The sequence below is a fragment of the Bufo bufo genome, chromosome 4, assembly GCF_905171765.1.
Source record: "Bufo bufo chromosome 4, aBufBuf1.1, whole genome shotgun sequence".
Taxonomy (NCBI): Eukaryota; Metazoa; Chordata; class Amphibia; order Anura; family Bufonidae; genus Bufo; species Bufo bufo.
Window position 1 is genome coordinate 129,904,989 of NC_053392.1, and position 16,396 is coordinate 129,921,384.

Below are 16,396 nucleotides of genomic sequence, written 5' to 3' on the forward strand. Positions count from 1 at the left end.
AAGATGCTATCCTATCAATATGGGCCAACATTTCTAAAGAATGCTATCAGCACCTTGTTGAATCAATGCCACGTAGAATTAAGGCAGATCTGAAGGCAAAAGGGGGTCCCACACCATATTAGTATGGTGTTCCTAATAATTCTTTAGGTCAGTGTATATGACAGTACAGGTCTTATAAAGTGTATTAGAATCATCTAAGTATCCCCCCTGTCCACCTTATAAATACAGTAAAATGAAGTTTTATAACCTGCTTGAATCGTGTTCAATCTGCCCAAGGGGCGGCGTTTCATCTCAACTTGCGCCCAGCCAGCCTCGCCCCAACTGCCTTTTGAATCGCCGCCCAGCTCATCAATATTCACTTCGCTGGGCGGTGCACTAATCCGCACTAATCATATCGCGCCTGCGCACTAATTAACCCCTTTTGAGATGTAACAGAGCAGCTCTCTGAAGCGCTGCTATGAACTGTGCCCGGCACATGCGCATAAAGCAGAGGCTGCATCGGCCTCTGAGAATCAGACTGTGCGCAGGCGCGATGCGATCCCGGCCAGTGAAGGTGCCGGGCGCATGCGCTGAAGATGAGCCGGAGGCCGATGCCCATAGTATTGTATTGGGCATGCGCCGGATCTTGCATCGGGGACACTAGTAGCCGCCCAGCGAAGTGAATATTGATGAGCTGGGCGGCGCTTCAAACGGCAGTTGGGCCAAGGCTGGCTGGGCGCAAGTGGAGATGAAACGCCGCCCCTTGGGCAGATTAAACACAATTCAAGCAGGTTATAAAACTTCATTTTACTGTATTTATAAGGTGGACAGGGGGGATACTTAGATGCTTTTAATACACTTTAGAAGACCTGTACTGTCATATATATACCTAAATATGCTTTTTTGGCCTGTCAGTGTCCCTTTAAGCCCGTGACATCACCGGCATGACATGCCGCGTAGTGTGCACTGACAGCAGACACATTTCTGGATAAAACAAAAGGTATATCCGATATGTGTCTCCGTATTCTAACCTTGAGGTTGTTGGTAGTACAGCCTATGTATTGTAATTGGCACAATGTACAAGTAATGCAGTAAACCACAAATGTGGTATTACAGTTAACATACTGTTTCAAAGTATATACTTTATTATTGGCCGTGGATTGTATAGTTGGACCCGATTGTATAAAATCGCAACACATACAAATGCGATGACCGCATTTGAAAGTGCCCTTGAACTGTAACCAACACTGTGATGTCTGAACAGAGTCCAAAAAAAGACTAGGACTAATTTTTTGTGCTATAGTGGTTATACCTGGGCGCACTGTTTCTGACCATTGTGGATCATGACGTAGCATAGATAGGTGTTTACGGATGATGAGGCAGATTTTGGAATATTCCAAACATGGAGAGAGCTAATTGTCCTAAGCGAGGTGGCGACCACAGGCGTGCTCTTCTAAATAGAGAATCCTATTGGATTTTCTCTATGGATGCACGCACACCAAAGGGACTCAATCGCAGACAGGATTTAATTTTGCATTATTGATCCTTGCACATTTTGTCTTTTTTGTATTTTACTAGTTTTTCAGTAATTTTAATTTGCATGTAAGAAGGAGTGGTTTCTGCTAATTATCTCCACCTGAGTTGTCCGGCCTACTTTCTATTTAAGACCGGCACTCAGCATATACCATTGTCATGAGTAAGGATCAGAACCTCACGATCCGAAACGCGTAGATGTACATGTTGGATTTTATTCTGCACCCATGAAATAAAGATAAATCACGTATTACTACTGCCATCTTGGAAGCTGGATTATTTTCTTCTCATGATGGACAGGTCCAGGGCTAACAATTACATAGGCGAACTGTAGGCTTTCCAAGCATGTCACACAAACCTTTCACACTCTCCTCTTTGTGGCACCAAAATACTCCCAACAGGAGCTGAAATATATATGGGGGCCTTCAAACTAACGAGTTCAACAGACTCCCCTATCACAACATGTGGCTTCAGCCACACACTGACTTCACTTCCTGCTATCAGCTGTTTTTATAACCTTCTTCTGGTTTCTGCTACAACAGCAACATCTTGTGACAACAGTTAATATTACAGTATTAATACATACTGTATATCAGATACATACAAACACCAAGAGAGAAAACAGAGTCACATAGGCAAACAGTCACATTTGTAAGGGATGGTAAGGGCTTCCCCTCTTATAAGATAGCAGGGTCTCTGTTACATAAGTTGCATTGGGGCCGAGGAGATTCTGAACATTTTTTTCTCTACAAACTTCTGCAGCTAAACAGCACATTTCCAATAAAATGTGACATTAGGGCATTGCTATTTATTGAATTGCCTAATATACGGTAATATTTAAGGCATTTTCACATCAGTGCCATTCCAGTAAATAACACCTTGCTCATATACTATAATTTGTATGAATGTTCAGCCTGTAGAACCACAAAAAAGTTATACAGGGAACAGCTATAAGTATAACATTATTTTAGGAACATTAACATCACAATCTTTCTTAAATCTAAATGACACTGCTCGTTTCAATTTATAATACCAATCAGCTATCCAACAATGGACGTCATCAATGATTTCAAGAAAACAGAAACACCCATATATTAGCTCACATCTCCAAGAATGACTCAGAGACCCCATTTGATGTTTTATAGGTGGGGACAGCCACAGCATTTATTGATTGATAATCATCATAAAACCCAAACTGGCTAACTTCTCAATAGATAGACCAGTGGTATGTGACGTCCAATGGTCCAACAACCACAATGGCATAACTACCGCCAGCTGTAAACTTAAACATCAGAAAAATTCTGTACCTTCCTTGAACCATGGAGAAATATATTTCTTTAAAAACGCAACCTGCAAGAAGACAAAAACAGTCACACCCCATCAGCCAAACCATGTCAGGAAGGAGAGAAGAACAGCTCTTCTTCCTTAATAGGAGATAAAGGGGGAGTCCCACTATATGAGGGGCTATACATACCACTAGATCGAGAGGGAGGGCTAACACCTAAGTGTTAGTCCCAATTGCCTGCAGCCCAACCCATTGGCAAAGTTAAGCCATTCTAGTGCTGACTGCTGCAGCCCTAAAACTACTAAGATGAGCCCCTTCTCAAAACCGTCCCTGCAGTCAGAGACTACAGTACCCCAACTAATTAGCACAGCCACATTCATTCTCTGGGATATGCCTACAACTTGTATAAGGACAGCATTACCTGTGCCCCAATATCTCCCACCAGGAAAAACAAAGATCAGATCAGTTGAATTTTACCCCTTCACAACCTTTTTCTCTTTAGCAGATAAGTGTTTCCAAAGGTGTCCAAAAGTTACTTACCTCCCTTCCCCTATTAAAACAATATGTGTAAAGGGAGCAAACTTTATCTTGACCAATAAGTGGTGCACCTGAGCCCTCCACTCAAGGATGGTGGAAGGAGTCAAGTGGACACAAATGTAACTTTTTTATTTTTACTGAATTCACATAGGGCAACGAGCCCAGCAGTTACAAGAGTTTCACGAAAGGCCATTGGTTTAACGGTTGCAGTAATATCACAGGAGGCAACTGGCTTAACAGTTATAATAAACTCACAGAAAGCAATTGGCTTAAAGGGGGTTTTCCCAAATTTTTTTTTACTAATGACCTATCCTCTGGGTAGGTGATGAGTATCTGATCAGTGGGGGTCCGACACCTGGGAACCCCACCGATTAACAGTTTGAAAAGGCAACTGCACTTATATGAGCGCCGCTGGCTTCTCTCTGCTTTCCCTAGGCCGAGTAATGACACATTCATGTGTCACGTGGGCTAGGAGCAGCTCAGCCCCAATCAAGTGAATGGGGCTGAGCTTCAATACCAAGCACAGCCTCTTTACAATGGATTGCGCTGTGCTTTGTGAGCTGTGAGAAGGCCACAGCGTTCACAGGAGTGCCGGTGCCTTCTCAAAACTGCAGATCAGCGGGGGTCCCAGGTGTCAGACCCCCACCGATCAGATACTGATGACCTATCTAGAGGATACTGTAGGTCATCAGTAAAAAAAATCGCAAAAAAAACTTTTAATGGTTGCAATAAACTCACAGGAGGCAACTGGCTTAAAGGTCACAATAATTTCTTAGGAGGCACCTGACTTGGAGGTACCTGACAGGCAACAGGCTCTATTCCGCTACTTACAGGCAAACAGACAGGCTGTGTTCACACTGTGTTCTAGCCCCTTTCTAGGCTTTCTGTTGGGGGTATATTTTTGAATAACCAAAAGCAGTGTTTAAACCTACACTTTAGTGAAGCAGATGGAGTCAAAGCATTTATCTTTGGACTTCGTTTGACTTGCTTTTCTCTAGATACTATTCTGTCCAGTAAAAAAGTTGGAAATGAAGGGAAGCTGGCTGATCCGTTACTCCTGACCTGGCTTACCACAAGTCCTCTGAATGTACACTGGTGTGAGGCATTATAACCATTTCACAGGCCACCTGTGATGTCACTTCTTACAATATACGTTTTATACATAGCACAGATACTCAGTGGTGCGCACATTTCAGTGTCATAAGGCACCTTACATGAAGCATTAGACAAATACATGAGGAAGCATGTCACATAGTAAACACAGTACGGGTGTTTTCACAGCAAACAGTCGAGCATCAGTCAGTGGTAACCCATTTTAACTGAATGGTGACTGTGAAAGAATATATATTTGTGTAATAGGGGTAAAAGCGTTTCCAACCTTTAGCATCTGTCCATTTGACCAGGCTGTCACACTAAAGCTATATAAGGCTTTCAAATATGCATTTTTGCTGAATCCGTCTGTCACGGCAAGTGGGGATAAGAGGAACACCAAGTTAACAAACAGCAACAGGTAAACAGACTAGGCCCCAAAGCTAGGGAGGAGGGAATGGTAACCTCCTAATAATCCCTGAGTCTCTCCCTGACTGCTGACAGTATGAGCAAGTCCTGATGGTGAACGAACTCATACACTGGAACTTAAGCCCTGCTGCCACTGTCACAAACCCTAACTTAGGGAGCGGGGATTGAGACAGACGGTACCTTCCACCGTGAAGGGACTGTCACGATAGGTAGGTAAGCGGGGAAATAACCAAACACAGGAAAAAAAACAGAACAAATCACTAGGCCCAAAAGCTAGGGAGAAAAGGGTCACCTCCTAGCGATCCCTAAAAGTTTTCCCTAAACTGCTGTGCCCATGTGCATACCCTAATGGTGGATATGCACATGCCCTCGTGCCTAAACCTATTCATCCTGGGCAAACCCTAAGCTGTAGGGAAAAGGGAAGAGGCAACCTGCTTCTTCAAACTCGGAGGAAGCAAGCGTCTCCCTAGAGGCCTAGGTAAAAGACACACTGGGAAATAACGGAGAGGACTTATCTTGAGCAGAGCTGGAGCAGACGATCCACCACACATCCAGAGCTCACAGGAAAGAACTATAACCTGCACAGGCCACTGGGGGAAGGACGGATAAATAGCCTCACTAACAATCAAACCCAGTACACCTGAGAGCTCAAACCCAAACCAAAACGAACAGAGAAGTCAGACATGTGCAGCCAGTCTGACAGACCTCCGCACATTCACAGGGCAAGGCGTGACAGGGACCAGCGTCTCCCTGAGACCTAGAAGCAACACATGCACAAAGAAGAAAACAGGAGGACTTAGCTTGAGACGAGCAGGAAGTAGGGGATCCACAAACAACCAGTATAGAACTCCAGAAGGAAAATATCAACCGCAAAGTCAGCAGTAAGCGGCGGACTTAAATAGAGCCTCTAAACAGCTAACGAGCAGAACCGAACCTGCGGAGAGGTGGGATCCTGCCCACAACAACAAACAGAAAGGAAACACAGAAAGACCTGTCAGATAGACTCATGTGCTGCAAGTCTATCTGATCTTCTCAGATCTCTCACAGGGCAGGCAGTGACACCGTCATGGATTAGCAAAAACGCTTCCATTACTGATAATACAACCGTCTGCATTATGAATGAATCTGGTTGTATTATCTTTACAATAGCAAAGACGGATCCGTCATGAACTCCATTGAAAGTCAATAGGGGGACGTATCAGTTTTCCATTGTGTCCAAGAAAACGGATTTGTCCTCATTGACTTACATTGTGTGTCAGGATGGATCCGTCTTGCTCTGCACCACATCGCAGACAGAAAAACACTGCTTGCAGCGTAATTCTGTCCACAATGGGGATGCCATCGAACGGAATGCATTCTGGTGCACTCCTTTTCATTCAGTTCAGTTTTGTCCCCATTGACAATAATTAGGGACAAAACGGAAGCGTTTTACCCCGCTATTGAGATCCCATGACGGATCATAATAGCGGAAAGGGAAAGCACAGATGAGAAAGTAGCCTAATCTGAGTGGACCTCCTAAAGTCAGCCATACTTATGATATATCTCATTGTTTAGCAAACAGGTATTTCTGCCCACTCCACCTGAAACAACCATGTGTGGCTGCTTATTTCAATAGAGAGAGAACTCTAAGGCAGGAGCAAGGGGTCAAGCATACAGAATCCAACATGCCCAATCACACCATCTCCTGACAACTGCTGTCAGGGCACAGTTGGCATGCCCCCATACACATGAAATCATCAGATCCGGCCAAATCTTCTGTCATGCATATGGCCAGCTTTTTTCTCTGATCTCCATTTGCATTCATGTTGTACTTCTCATTATAAATGAGACACGTTATTTAATAGGGAAGGCACGTCCTTACTAAAACCGAAATGTTAGGAGAACTGACACGTTCATCTTCTAAGTCTATGAACAGCTTTAATTGAGGACATATGGGGCAGATGTACTAAGACTGCCACTACAAAAGCCAGTCTTGGTTTAAAGTCTGTCAGCACAGAAGACGTTAAATTTAGGCACAAGCCTCTTAATAAATTGGCCACAATTCCAGGAAGTTCATGCGCCAAACATTCTTATATATGTAAAGGGAACCTGTCATCAACTTTATGCTGCCCATACTAAAGGCAGCATAAAGTAGAGACAGGTGAGTTGATTTCAGTGGTCTGTCATTTATAAGTAAAAAGTAAGTGGTTGCCGAGAACCAACATCACAATCATTGCAGACTGGGCCTGGAAAAGAGTCACATCCACCTGAGAAGAGTCCTGGTTATTCATGAATTCCTGCTCTCCTGCCCACCTACTGATGACTGACAGGCTTCTACCTAGTTTTCTCCCTAGGAGAGAACTGCCAATCATCAGCAGATGGGCGGGAGAGCAGGAGATTAGGAATAACCAGGACTCTTCTCAGGTGGATGTGACTCTTTTCCAGGCCCGGGCTGCAATGATTATAAAGCTGGTTCTCAGCAACCACTTACTTTTAGCTCATGAGTGACACACCGCTGAAATCAGCATTTCTGTCACCTCAGTGAGGTCAGCATATAGTTGATGATAGGTTCTCTTTAAGTTTCTGGCTTAAATTATTGTAAATCTGTTGGCTCTGGGGGGCCATTCTGCTATAAAGGTGGCTTAAAACATTTGATAAATGTCACTTATATTCTCTGGGATCTTGAGGAAGATGGTCAGGTAGGAAGGGTTGGACAATATGTTTATATCTCTTCCATATAGATGAACAGATATCATACTGGACATATCCCACAGCCCTTTAAATTGGTGCTTCCATCAGAAAGTTTTTATTTATTAAATGGCCATAGAAAACTATTATATTTGGTTGTTTTTCATTTTTCATTTCAGCAGTACTATACCATTGAAAATGAAATACAAAATATTGTCCATCTCTACAGATTGATGAAACTCCTATATAGATAGGTAATCCATTGTCAGTTTGCTGTTGCTGTGAGGGAGAGATGCTATCTGCTATTATAATAGTAGGCGTAGAATTGGGATGACAATATGTTTTCTTGATAGGTCTAGATAAAGATGTGCGCAGAAGAACATTGTACTTAGCAATGTAATGTGTGATGCTATAATTGAGTCACTCATCTCCTTTCCCTCTCTGGTCGCGGTGAATGGTCTGAGAAAGTCAAGTGAGGCTGTTTCCCATGCTAAAAGTTCCAACAAAGGAGTAAGTTTAAAGGGCTTATCCAACATTTTATCAGACCTCAAAGAGTGACTGGCCCATGGTGGAGATGATACTTACCTGGTCCAACCGCTTGATTCTGTCTCTGTCGACCCTCAACGGCTCTCCCTGGTCAACATCCTGTTGATGGGGGGCACGGAACCACTGCAGTCAGTTACTGGCTGCAGAGATAACCTGCTCCCCTTGTGTCAATTAACGCAGATCGGTAACTCTGTGAAGTCTCATATAATGTTGGATAACCCCTTTAACCTCTTAAGGACACATGACGTACCGGTACGTCATGATGTCCTGGTACTTAAGGAATGTCCCCCCACTCTGGGTGTTACCAGGAAACTTGTGTGGGACCTTATGTACCCACTGCTGGATAAGGGTTACCACCTGTACGTGGATAACTTTTATACCAGTATCCCCTTGTTCCAGTCCCTTGCCGCCAGATCCACGTTCGTTTGTGGGACCGTGCGGAAAAATCAACGCGGCCTCCCTGCCCTCCCCCTCCAGGTACCTATCCCCAGGGGTGAGACCCGTGCCCTTACCACTGGAAACCTGTTGCTGGTCAGGTATAAGGACAAGAGGGATGTCCTTATGCTGTCCACAATTCATGGTAACGGCATCACCCCTGTCCCTGTGCGAGGTACCGCGGCAACGGTCCTCAAGCCAGATTGTATCGTCACCTACAATCGGTATATGGGAGGAGTTGATCTCTCGGATCAAGTCCTCAAGCCATATAACGCCATGCGCAAAACCCGGGCATGGTACAAAAAAGTTGCGGTCTACTTGGTGCAGGTTGCCATGCACAACTCTTTTGTACTATCCCGAAGCGCTGGCAGCACAGGGACATTCCTCCAGTTCTATGAGGCAGTCCTCATGGCCCTGATCTTTTCGGACCAGGAAAGAGCAGGCCGGAGTACCTCGGGAACTGTAGGTGCCCGGATCGTCCCTGGCCAACACTTTCCAGGTGTGGTCCCCTATACTGGAAAGAAGGGACGAACCCAAAAAAGGTGCAGAGTGTGTCACAGGAGGGGGATACGGAAGGACACCACTACTCAATGTGACACGTGCCCCGATCATCCGGGCCTCTGCATTATTGGTTGCTTCAGGGAGTATCACACTTCCATGGAGTACTAAATTTATATCCCAATTTAGCACTGACATCGGATAAAAAAACTGGTTCCCAGACTTGAGACACCCAAAAAAACGAAAATAATTTATTAAAAGTAGACATATTAGGTATCGCCGCGTCGGTAATAATCTCCTCTATAAAAATACCCCATGACCTAACCCCCCAAATTAACACGGTCAAGGAAAAAAAAAAAAAGGTGCAAAAAAAGATTTTTTTTTGTCACCTTACATAACAAAAAGTTTAATAGCAAGCGATCATAAAGTCATATAGCCCCCAAAATAGTGCCAATAAAACCGTCCGCTCGTCCCGCAAAAAATGAGCCCCCACATAAGATAATCGGATAAAAAAAAAAAAAAAATGACACCTAGACTTTAGAGATACAAAAATTATATTTTTGTATCAAAAAGGATAATATAGTCAAAAACCTAAATAATTGTAAAAAAAAGTAGACTTTTTAGGTATCGCCGCGTCTGTAAGAATCTCCTCTATAAAAATATCCCATGACCTAACCCCCCAGATTAACACGGTTAAAAAAAAAAAGTGCCAAAAACGCAATTTTTGCCACTTTTCCATTTCAATCCGTTTTTTTTCCGGTAACAAAACAAGGGTTAACAACCAAACAAAAGTTAATATTTATTACCCTGATACTGCAGTTTACAGAAATGCCACATTTGTGGTCGGAAACTGCTGTATCAGTAAAAGGGAGGCCGCAAAAGGAAAGGACCGACATGGTTTCTGGAAGGCCGATTTTGATGGCCTTTTTTATTGACACCATGTCCCTTTTGAAGCCCCCCTGATGCCCCCCTAGAGTAAAAACTCCCTAAAAGTGACCCCATCTAAGAAACTACACCCCTCAAGGTATTCAAAACTGATTATACAAACTTTATTAACCCTTTAGGTGTTCCTCAACAGTTAATGGCAAATGGAGATGAAATTTCAGAATTTCAATTTTTGGTAACCTTGCCTCACAAAAATGTAATATAGAGCAACCAAAAATCATATGTACCCTAAAAATAGTCCCCCAAAAAATGCCACCTTATCCCGTAGTTTCCAAAATGGGGTCACTTTTAGGGAGTTTCGACTCCAGGGGTGCATCAGGGGGGTTGAAACAGGACACGGTGTAAATTAACCGGTCCATAAAAATCAGCCCTCCAAAAACCAAACGGCGCACCTTTCACTCTACACCCCGCTGTGTGGCCGTACAGTAGTTTACGGCCACATATTGGGTGTTTCTGTAAACGGCAGAGTCAGGGCAATAAAAATACAGTCTTGTTTGGCTGTTAACCCTTGCTTTGTTAGTGGAAAAAATGGGTTAAAATGGAAAATTTGGCAAAAAAATGAAATTTTCAAATTTCATCCCCATTTGCCAATAACTCTTGTGCAACACCTAAAGGGTTAACGACATATGTAAAATCAGTTTTGAATACCTTGAGGGGTGTACTTTCTTAGATGGGGTCATTTTTGGGTGGTTTCTATTATGTAAGCCTCGCAAAGTGACTTCAGACCTGAACTGGTCCCTAGAAATTTAGTTTTTGTACATTTCTGAAAAAATTCAAGATTTGCTTCTAAACTTCTAAGCCTTATAACATCCCCAAAAAATTTAATATCATTCCCAAAACAATTCAAACATGAAGTAGACATATGGGGAATGTAAATTCATCACAATTTTTGGGGGTATTACTATGTATTACAGAAGAAGAGAAACTGAAACTTTGAAATTTGCAAATTTTTCCAATTTTTTGGTAAATTAGGTATTATTTTGTGCAAAAACTTCATTTGACTTCATTTTACCAGTGTCATGAAGTACAATATGTGACGAAAAAACAATCTCAGAACGGCCTGGATAAGTCAAAGCGTTTTAAAGTTATCAGCACTTAAAGTGACACTGTTCAGATTTTCAAAAAATGGCCTGGTCCTTAAGGTGAAATAAGGCTGTGTCCCTATAGGGTTAAGAGCCAGGACAGGAAGAAGAATACATGGAGTAACTTCAAAAAATTATATCCTTAAAACTATCCACTGTATTTTTGTAAAAACAAAAAAGCTGCGAAAACGGAAAATATTTACAGTACATTTAGGCTGTTAATATGTGATAGAAAAAGTGTTGATAGTAGTGTCCATTTAAACCCCTTCATATAAGGCTACTTTCACACTGGCGTTTCCGTTTTTCACTGACACAATATGGTGCAATTCAAAACGGATCCGTCCCCAAGTCAAGACGGATCCGTTTTAACGTAGACTTTTTTTTTTAAAGGAATAATGCAAACGGATCCGTTATTAACGGATACAAGCGTTTGCATTATTCGTGCGGATCCGTCTGTGCAGATACAAGACGGATCCGCACAAAATGCGAGTGTGAGAGTAGCTTTAGCTATTAACCAGGAAGCAGAGAAGCAATAAGCATGCGTGGAGATGATGGAACTTTACTGCTCATATTATAGGTGTATGTGGAAATGGGTTGATCAGGAACACTTTACACGAACAATCCAGCTGGGAGCTGTAGTTCTCACAACCCTACAGCTTTACAGATCAACTATTGTTCAGTAAATGAGGCACTTCAGCAGCTCGGACCAACCCTATCATTAGATCGCTGGAGATGTGATACGACTTCTCCGCTTACACAGCTTCAGCTGATATTTTCATTTGCTTTACTGCTTTTGCTCATAAACAGAACTAAATGTAAGCACATTGTTATTATACACGATCACCAGCGACACTTTAAAGGCCTATCCACAATCACTGCCCATGATTTATGAATCACCTCGCATTTACTGCCCATAATTCACCTATTTACAAGCGAACACAACTAACGTCAGTCACCTCACAAATAAACTGTCTTTATATCCTGTGATAGGAACATCCCCAGAACTACTTCATGAACGGATTCAATTATTTTCTTTTTAAAATACACAATAATTAAAAGTTTTGAGATTTTGTTGAGGTATTGAATGACTAATTTCCCCTCCTCCAAGAATTGTGCATGGAGACTGTACAGAGGGACAGGGTCCTTGTTGCTCCATATTATCTTTGCCAGCATATCATGCTCTGTATGGGCCCATATTACAGGAATATTCCCCCAAAGAAGCAGTGATGGAACATACTGTGACGTCTCCTTATGGAATCGGAGGCACATGGTATAATAGGACCAAATAAACTAATAAATATATATACACCCAATCCCGCCTATGCTCAATCTCCTTAATGCTCCCACATGGTAATTTTAGGTGAGTATTTAGTGTTTTTTATTTTATTTTGAATGGGGCACAATCTGAGCATAAATACTGTGTGGGGACACTAAGGGGGTATAACTACTGTGTGGTGACACAAAGCTGGAATAAAGACCATGTGGGGGGCATGGGGGATTGGGCATGGGCAAGATTGGGTGTGTATAGATAGGCATAGGGTGGAGTTAGAGGCATGGCTTAGTATTAAAAATTTGACGTGGTGCATTTTTGTCCCTGCTTATGATTGTCAAAAGTTTGGAGGTGTGTGGACACTAGGGCTGAAACGATTACTCGATTGAGTCGAGTAATTCTACACAAAAAAATCCTCAGCAAATTTTTTGCATCGAGGATTCGTTTGTGTCATGTGACCACGGAGCGGGAGTGAAGCATTGCTATTACTCATTGCTCCGTAGTCACCCACCGGCCCGCACTGCGCTGCACTTTCCTCCTGATGACAGTGCAGCTCGCGGAGAAGAAGATGGACGAGCTGTGGAGCGGCGCCCCTACAGGAGAGGTAAGTATTTAATTTCACTGGCGCTGGGCACATGGCTAGGAAGGGGAGATGATGGCACTGGGGGGTACCTGGTGGCACTGGGGGCAAGCTGGTGGCACTGGGGGGCAAGCTGGTGGCACTGAGGGGCGAACTGATGGCACTGGGGAGCAGCTGGTAGCACTGAGGGGCAGCTGGTGGCACTGGGGGGACACCTGGTGGCACTGGCGGGCAGCTAGTGCACTGGGGGGCAGCTGATGGCACGGGGGGGCTGATGAGTTTTAATAAAGAAAAATTTTCTTTTAATTAGTTTTTTTATTAGAGTACTCGATTAATCATTGGATTAATCCATAGAATACTCGATTACAAAAATAGTCGATAGCTGCAGCCCTAGTGGACATGCTTATGTGCCAGATTTTTGATTCCCAATATGCCCTGACAGTAAATGGTTGTTAGGGCTTTCTGAGAGTTGTAGATTTGCAACAGCTAGCAAGCCACAAGCACAGTCACAAGTGTGCATAAGTGAAAGAACACTTTAGTACATATACATACATGCTTACAAGATGCCAACTAAAATAGAAACGTGGCTAATGCCCATGGAAATAAAATAAAATGCCTTTAGTAGTACCCCCTTCTAGACCTGGCCACACTCTCTGTATGTGCAGCAAGACTACAGAACATCCTTTCATCTGTGACAAGTATCAACAAGGTTATTTGGTGGTGCGCTCGTGTAACACTGGGGTCATAACACTGGAAATCTCTGCGTTCACTCTGTACTTGTATGGTTTTACTCTGCTTTCCTTCTGCACTCAAAATATACGATAAGATATATGATAAATCAGTTGTCTTCCTATGAGATCTGTCCTAATTCACATATATATCTGAAATGGGGAAGTTAGATTGCGCGCCTCACTGGCACCAGGGACTCATTCAAGTGGATTATATACAGTACATAAATGGAAATGTCCCATTGGGACTTCTTTTGCATTGTATATAGGCGCTTATTTGTATATATAAAATATATTCGTATCATTTTAGAAAAAAACAAAACTGGTTTCCAAGTAACCTTATAGCACAACACCATAATACAGTAATACAGTTAATACACAGTGCAGCCCTATGCCTCTGCCAACAAGCTACCCCACGTGTATCTACCTTCCTTTCTTTAATTCTACGTGTCGTAAGATATCAGACTATTTTTGGATCTACACTTAAATGAAACCTACAGATTGCAGCTCTTCTACTCCTCCCTAATAATAAATGATGGCATGTGATCATGACAGTGGTAAAGCCAGAGGGAAGGTGACGTCCCGGACATGTTACAAACAAAGGGGTGAACTATGGAGAGATCGGTAAACTTCATAGGATATCTATCACAAGTGAATTTATCTATACATTCAACGCAAATAAGTCATGTAAACCGTACAAAAGGCAACATCTTATCAACACGAGGTGTGGAAACAAGGATCTTGTATGGAGCACAAACGTTTCTAGCAGAAAAACAAAGCCCCATTGAGTAGATTAAACAAATTATAAAGCATTAGTCCCAGGAAAAGATTTTTCTGCATTCCACCAGGCAGAGCCTTGACATTCAGGAAGAAGCATTCTTTACATAGCTAGAAATGGATAAGGCTTACCTTGAAGAAGCTCCGAAGAAAGTACATTACACTAAACATTTCTGAAACTTTATAAAATTGTCCCACAGTCCAGTTTAAAGGAAGCAATTATTCTCGTCCCCCCGCTGGGTCTTAGGTGGCATGCTTTCTTGCTGCTATTTTAGACAGTCTTAGTACCAGCGAAGACTGTAAGCTACGCCAGAAGCTTATGCTAAGGAGCTGAATAACAATTAGGGTTTATCTGTGCACTGCTCAACTGTACGACAGTACAAACAGGTTTGTTCACAGTCTACGGGCTAGGGGAATGTCTACTAGGCATGCTCCGAGATGTACCATTGTCTGCAGTGAATAAAGTGAGAGTGCTTGGCCAGTTCACTGGCAACTATTGAGGCTAGACTGAAATTTACATCGCCTTTCTCACTCCCATCGTGAATTGTGCTACTTGGAAACAAAAAAAACTAGAGGAAGATGACATCATTTACATACTGAATACAAATCTCTCATACTCATTAGCATGGAGAGTAATGAATACATTTAGAAATCGATCCATAATTTATCGTCTGCTTCTGATGGCTGGTTTGAAATAACGACTGGCGTACTAAATGATTTTTATTCATCATTTTGAGCGGTTTTTTTTTTTTTTGGTATTTTCTTTTTCCGCTTTAGAATGTCTTTGATGTTTGAAAGCCGAATACATCCATTCACCCATGGCAGATGATGTCATTGTGGCCCATTATAATTTGTTTTCATGAGAAATCGGATTTAAAAAACTTTACTTTCAATAGATTTGTGAGGTAAATTTAGGGGAACGCTTCGGGCTGAATTTATCATTTGCTGCGTCTTTGGTGTCAGTTGTAAGTCTGTTCTTGTTGTGTGAGGCTGCGCCAAATTTATAAAATGGCGCACAGTAATAATATATTTGGAGGAAGTGCAATGTGATGTATGCCTACAGGGTATGTCTGTAAAAGTACACCTGAGGGTTGCCTGGTGCACATCAAAAATGAGTTTTTAAAGGTGGGTTTCTAATCTGAAATCCTGACCTACTTTTCCCTCCTCTTCTAAAAGCAATGAGGTTTACCAAATGTCGCAAAATATTAACCAGATGTTGCACGCGGGCATCACTTGCGGCTTTTTTACGCCACAGAGCTGGTATAGCAGATGTGATAAATTACTCTCTTTATTCTTAAAAAAATAGGGAAGCACTGATCTATTTGTTTGCAATATTTTTCAAAAATTAATGAACGTGAGGATCTTAGTGAACATTGTGATCAAACTGTAAAAGCCCCACTGCCACTTCAGAGTTAACTTTTTCTGCTTCAATGTTAAAGGGGTTCTCCTACGACTAATGTAAAAAATGAAAATCAGACATCATATAGTCCATGACAGTCTCTTTCTAACAAAGCTAGAACCAGCCCTGTACCTCACATGGATCCAGAGATCTCCACATTCATTGCTCTGCTAGATTTATATCAAGCTGACAGCTCAAGGGGAGTGTCTATTCCGCTACAGCTAAGGGGGCGTGTCCGTGCTCTTCCTATCACAGCTCAGGAGGCAGCTGAAGAGTAAAACTGAGCATGTGCGGCCTTCTCAGTGAGCAGGACTTAGAAATAAAAAATAAAAAAAACCATCAGATGGCGCCACCAAGTTATTCAATAACATGTATCTGTATAGCACCATCTGCTGCTTGTTCTTTTCCTTAATTCTCTGTCCACCTCATTGAGGTGGATGCACATACTCAGTTCCATGCTTCAAATGCCACCAGCTGTATCTAGTGTTAAAAACTATGATAGTTACCGGAAGAAAGCAGCTGCTGAAAGGACACGCCCTCAGAAAACTGACACAAACCCCTGCACTGTGATAGAGAGAGGGCTGCAGCAGAAAGGACACTCTCCCTGAACTGCCTGC

The 16,396-nt window shown here is 42.6% G+C and overlaps 1 protein-coding gene across 2 annotated transcripts in view; it reads right to left on the reverse strand.

The window, feature by feature from the left end:
• The window catches only part of ARHGEF4 (Rho guanine nucleotide exchange factor 4), a 258,013-nt gene extending 243,302 nt beyond the window's left edge, over window positions 1-14,711 (reverse strand). For both annotated transcript variants that reach the window (XM_040427876.1, XM_040427874.1), the window contains exon 1: window positions 14,513-14,711. In XM_040427876.1, coding sequence (XP_040283810.1) covers window positions 14,513-14,551 — 39 coding nt within the window. In that variant the 5' untranslated portion in view covers window positions 14,552-14,711. The remainder of the gene's footprint in view (window positions 1-14,512) is intronic.
• Between the last annotated feature and the right edge of the window lie 1,685 nt (window positions 14,712-16,396).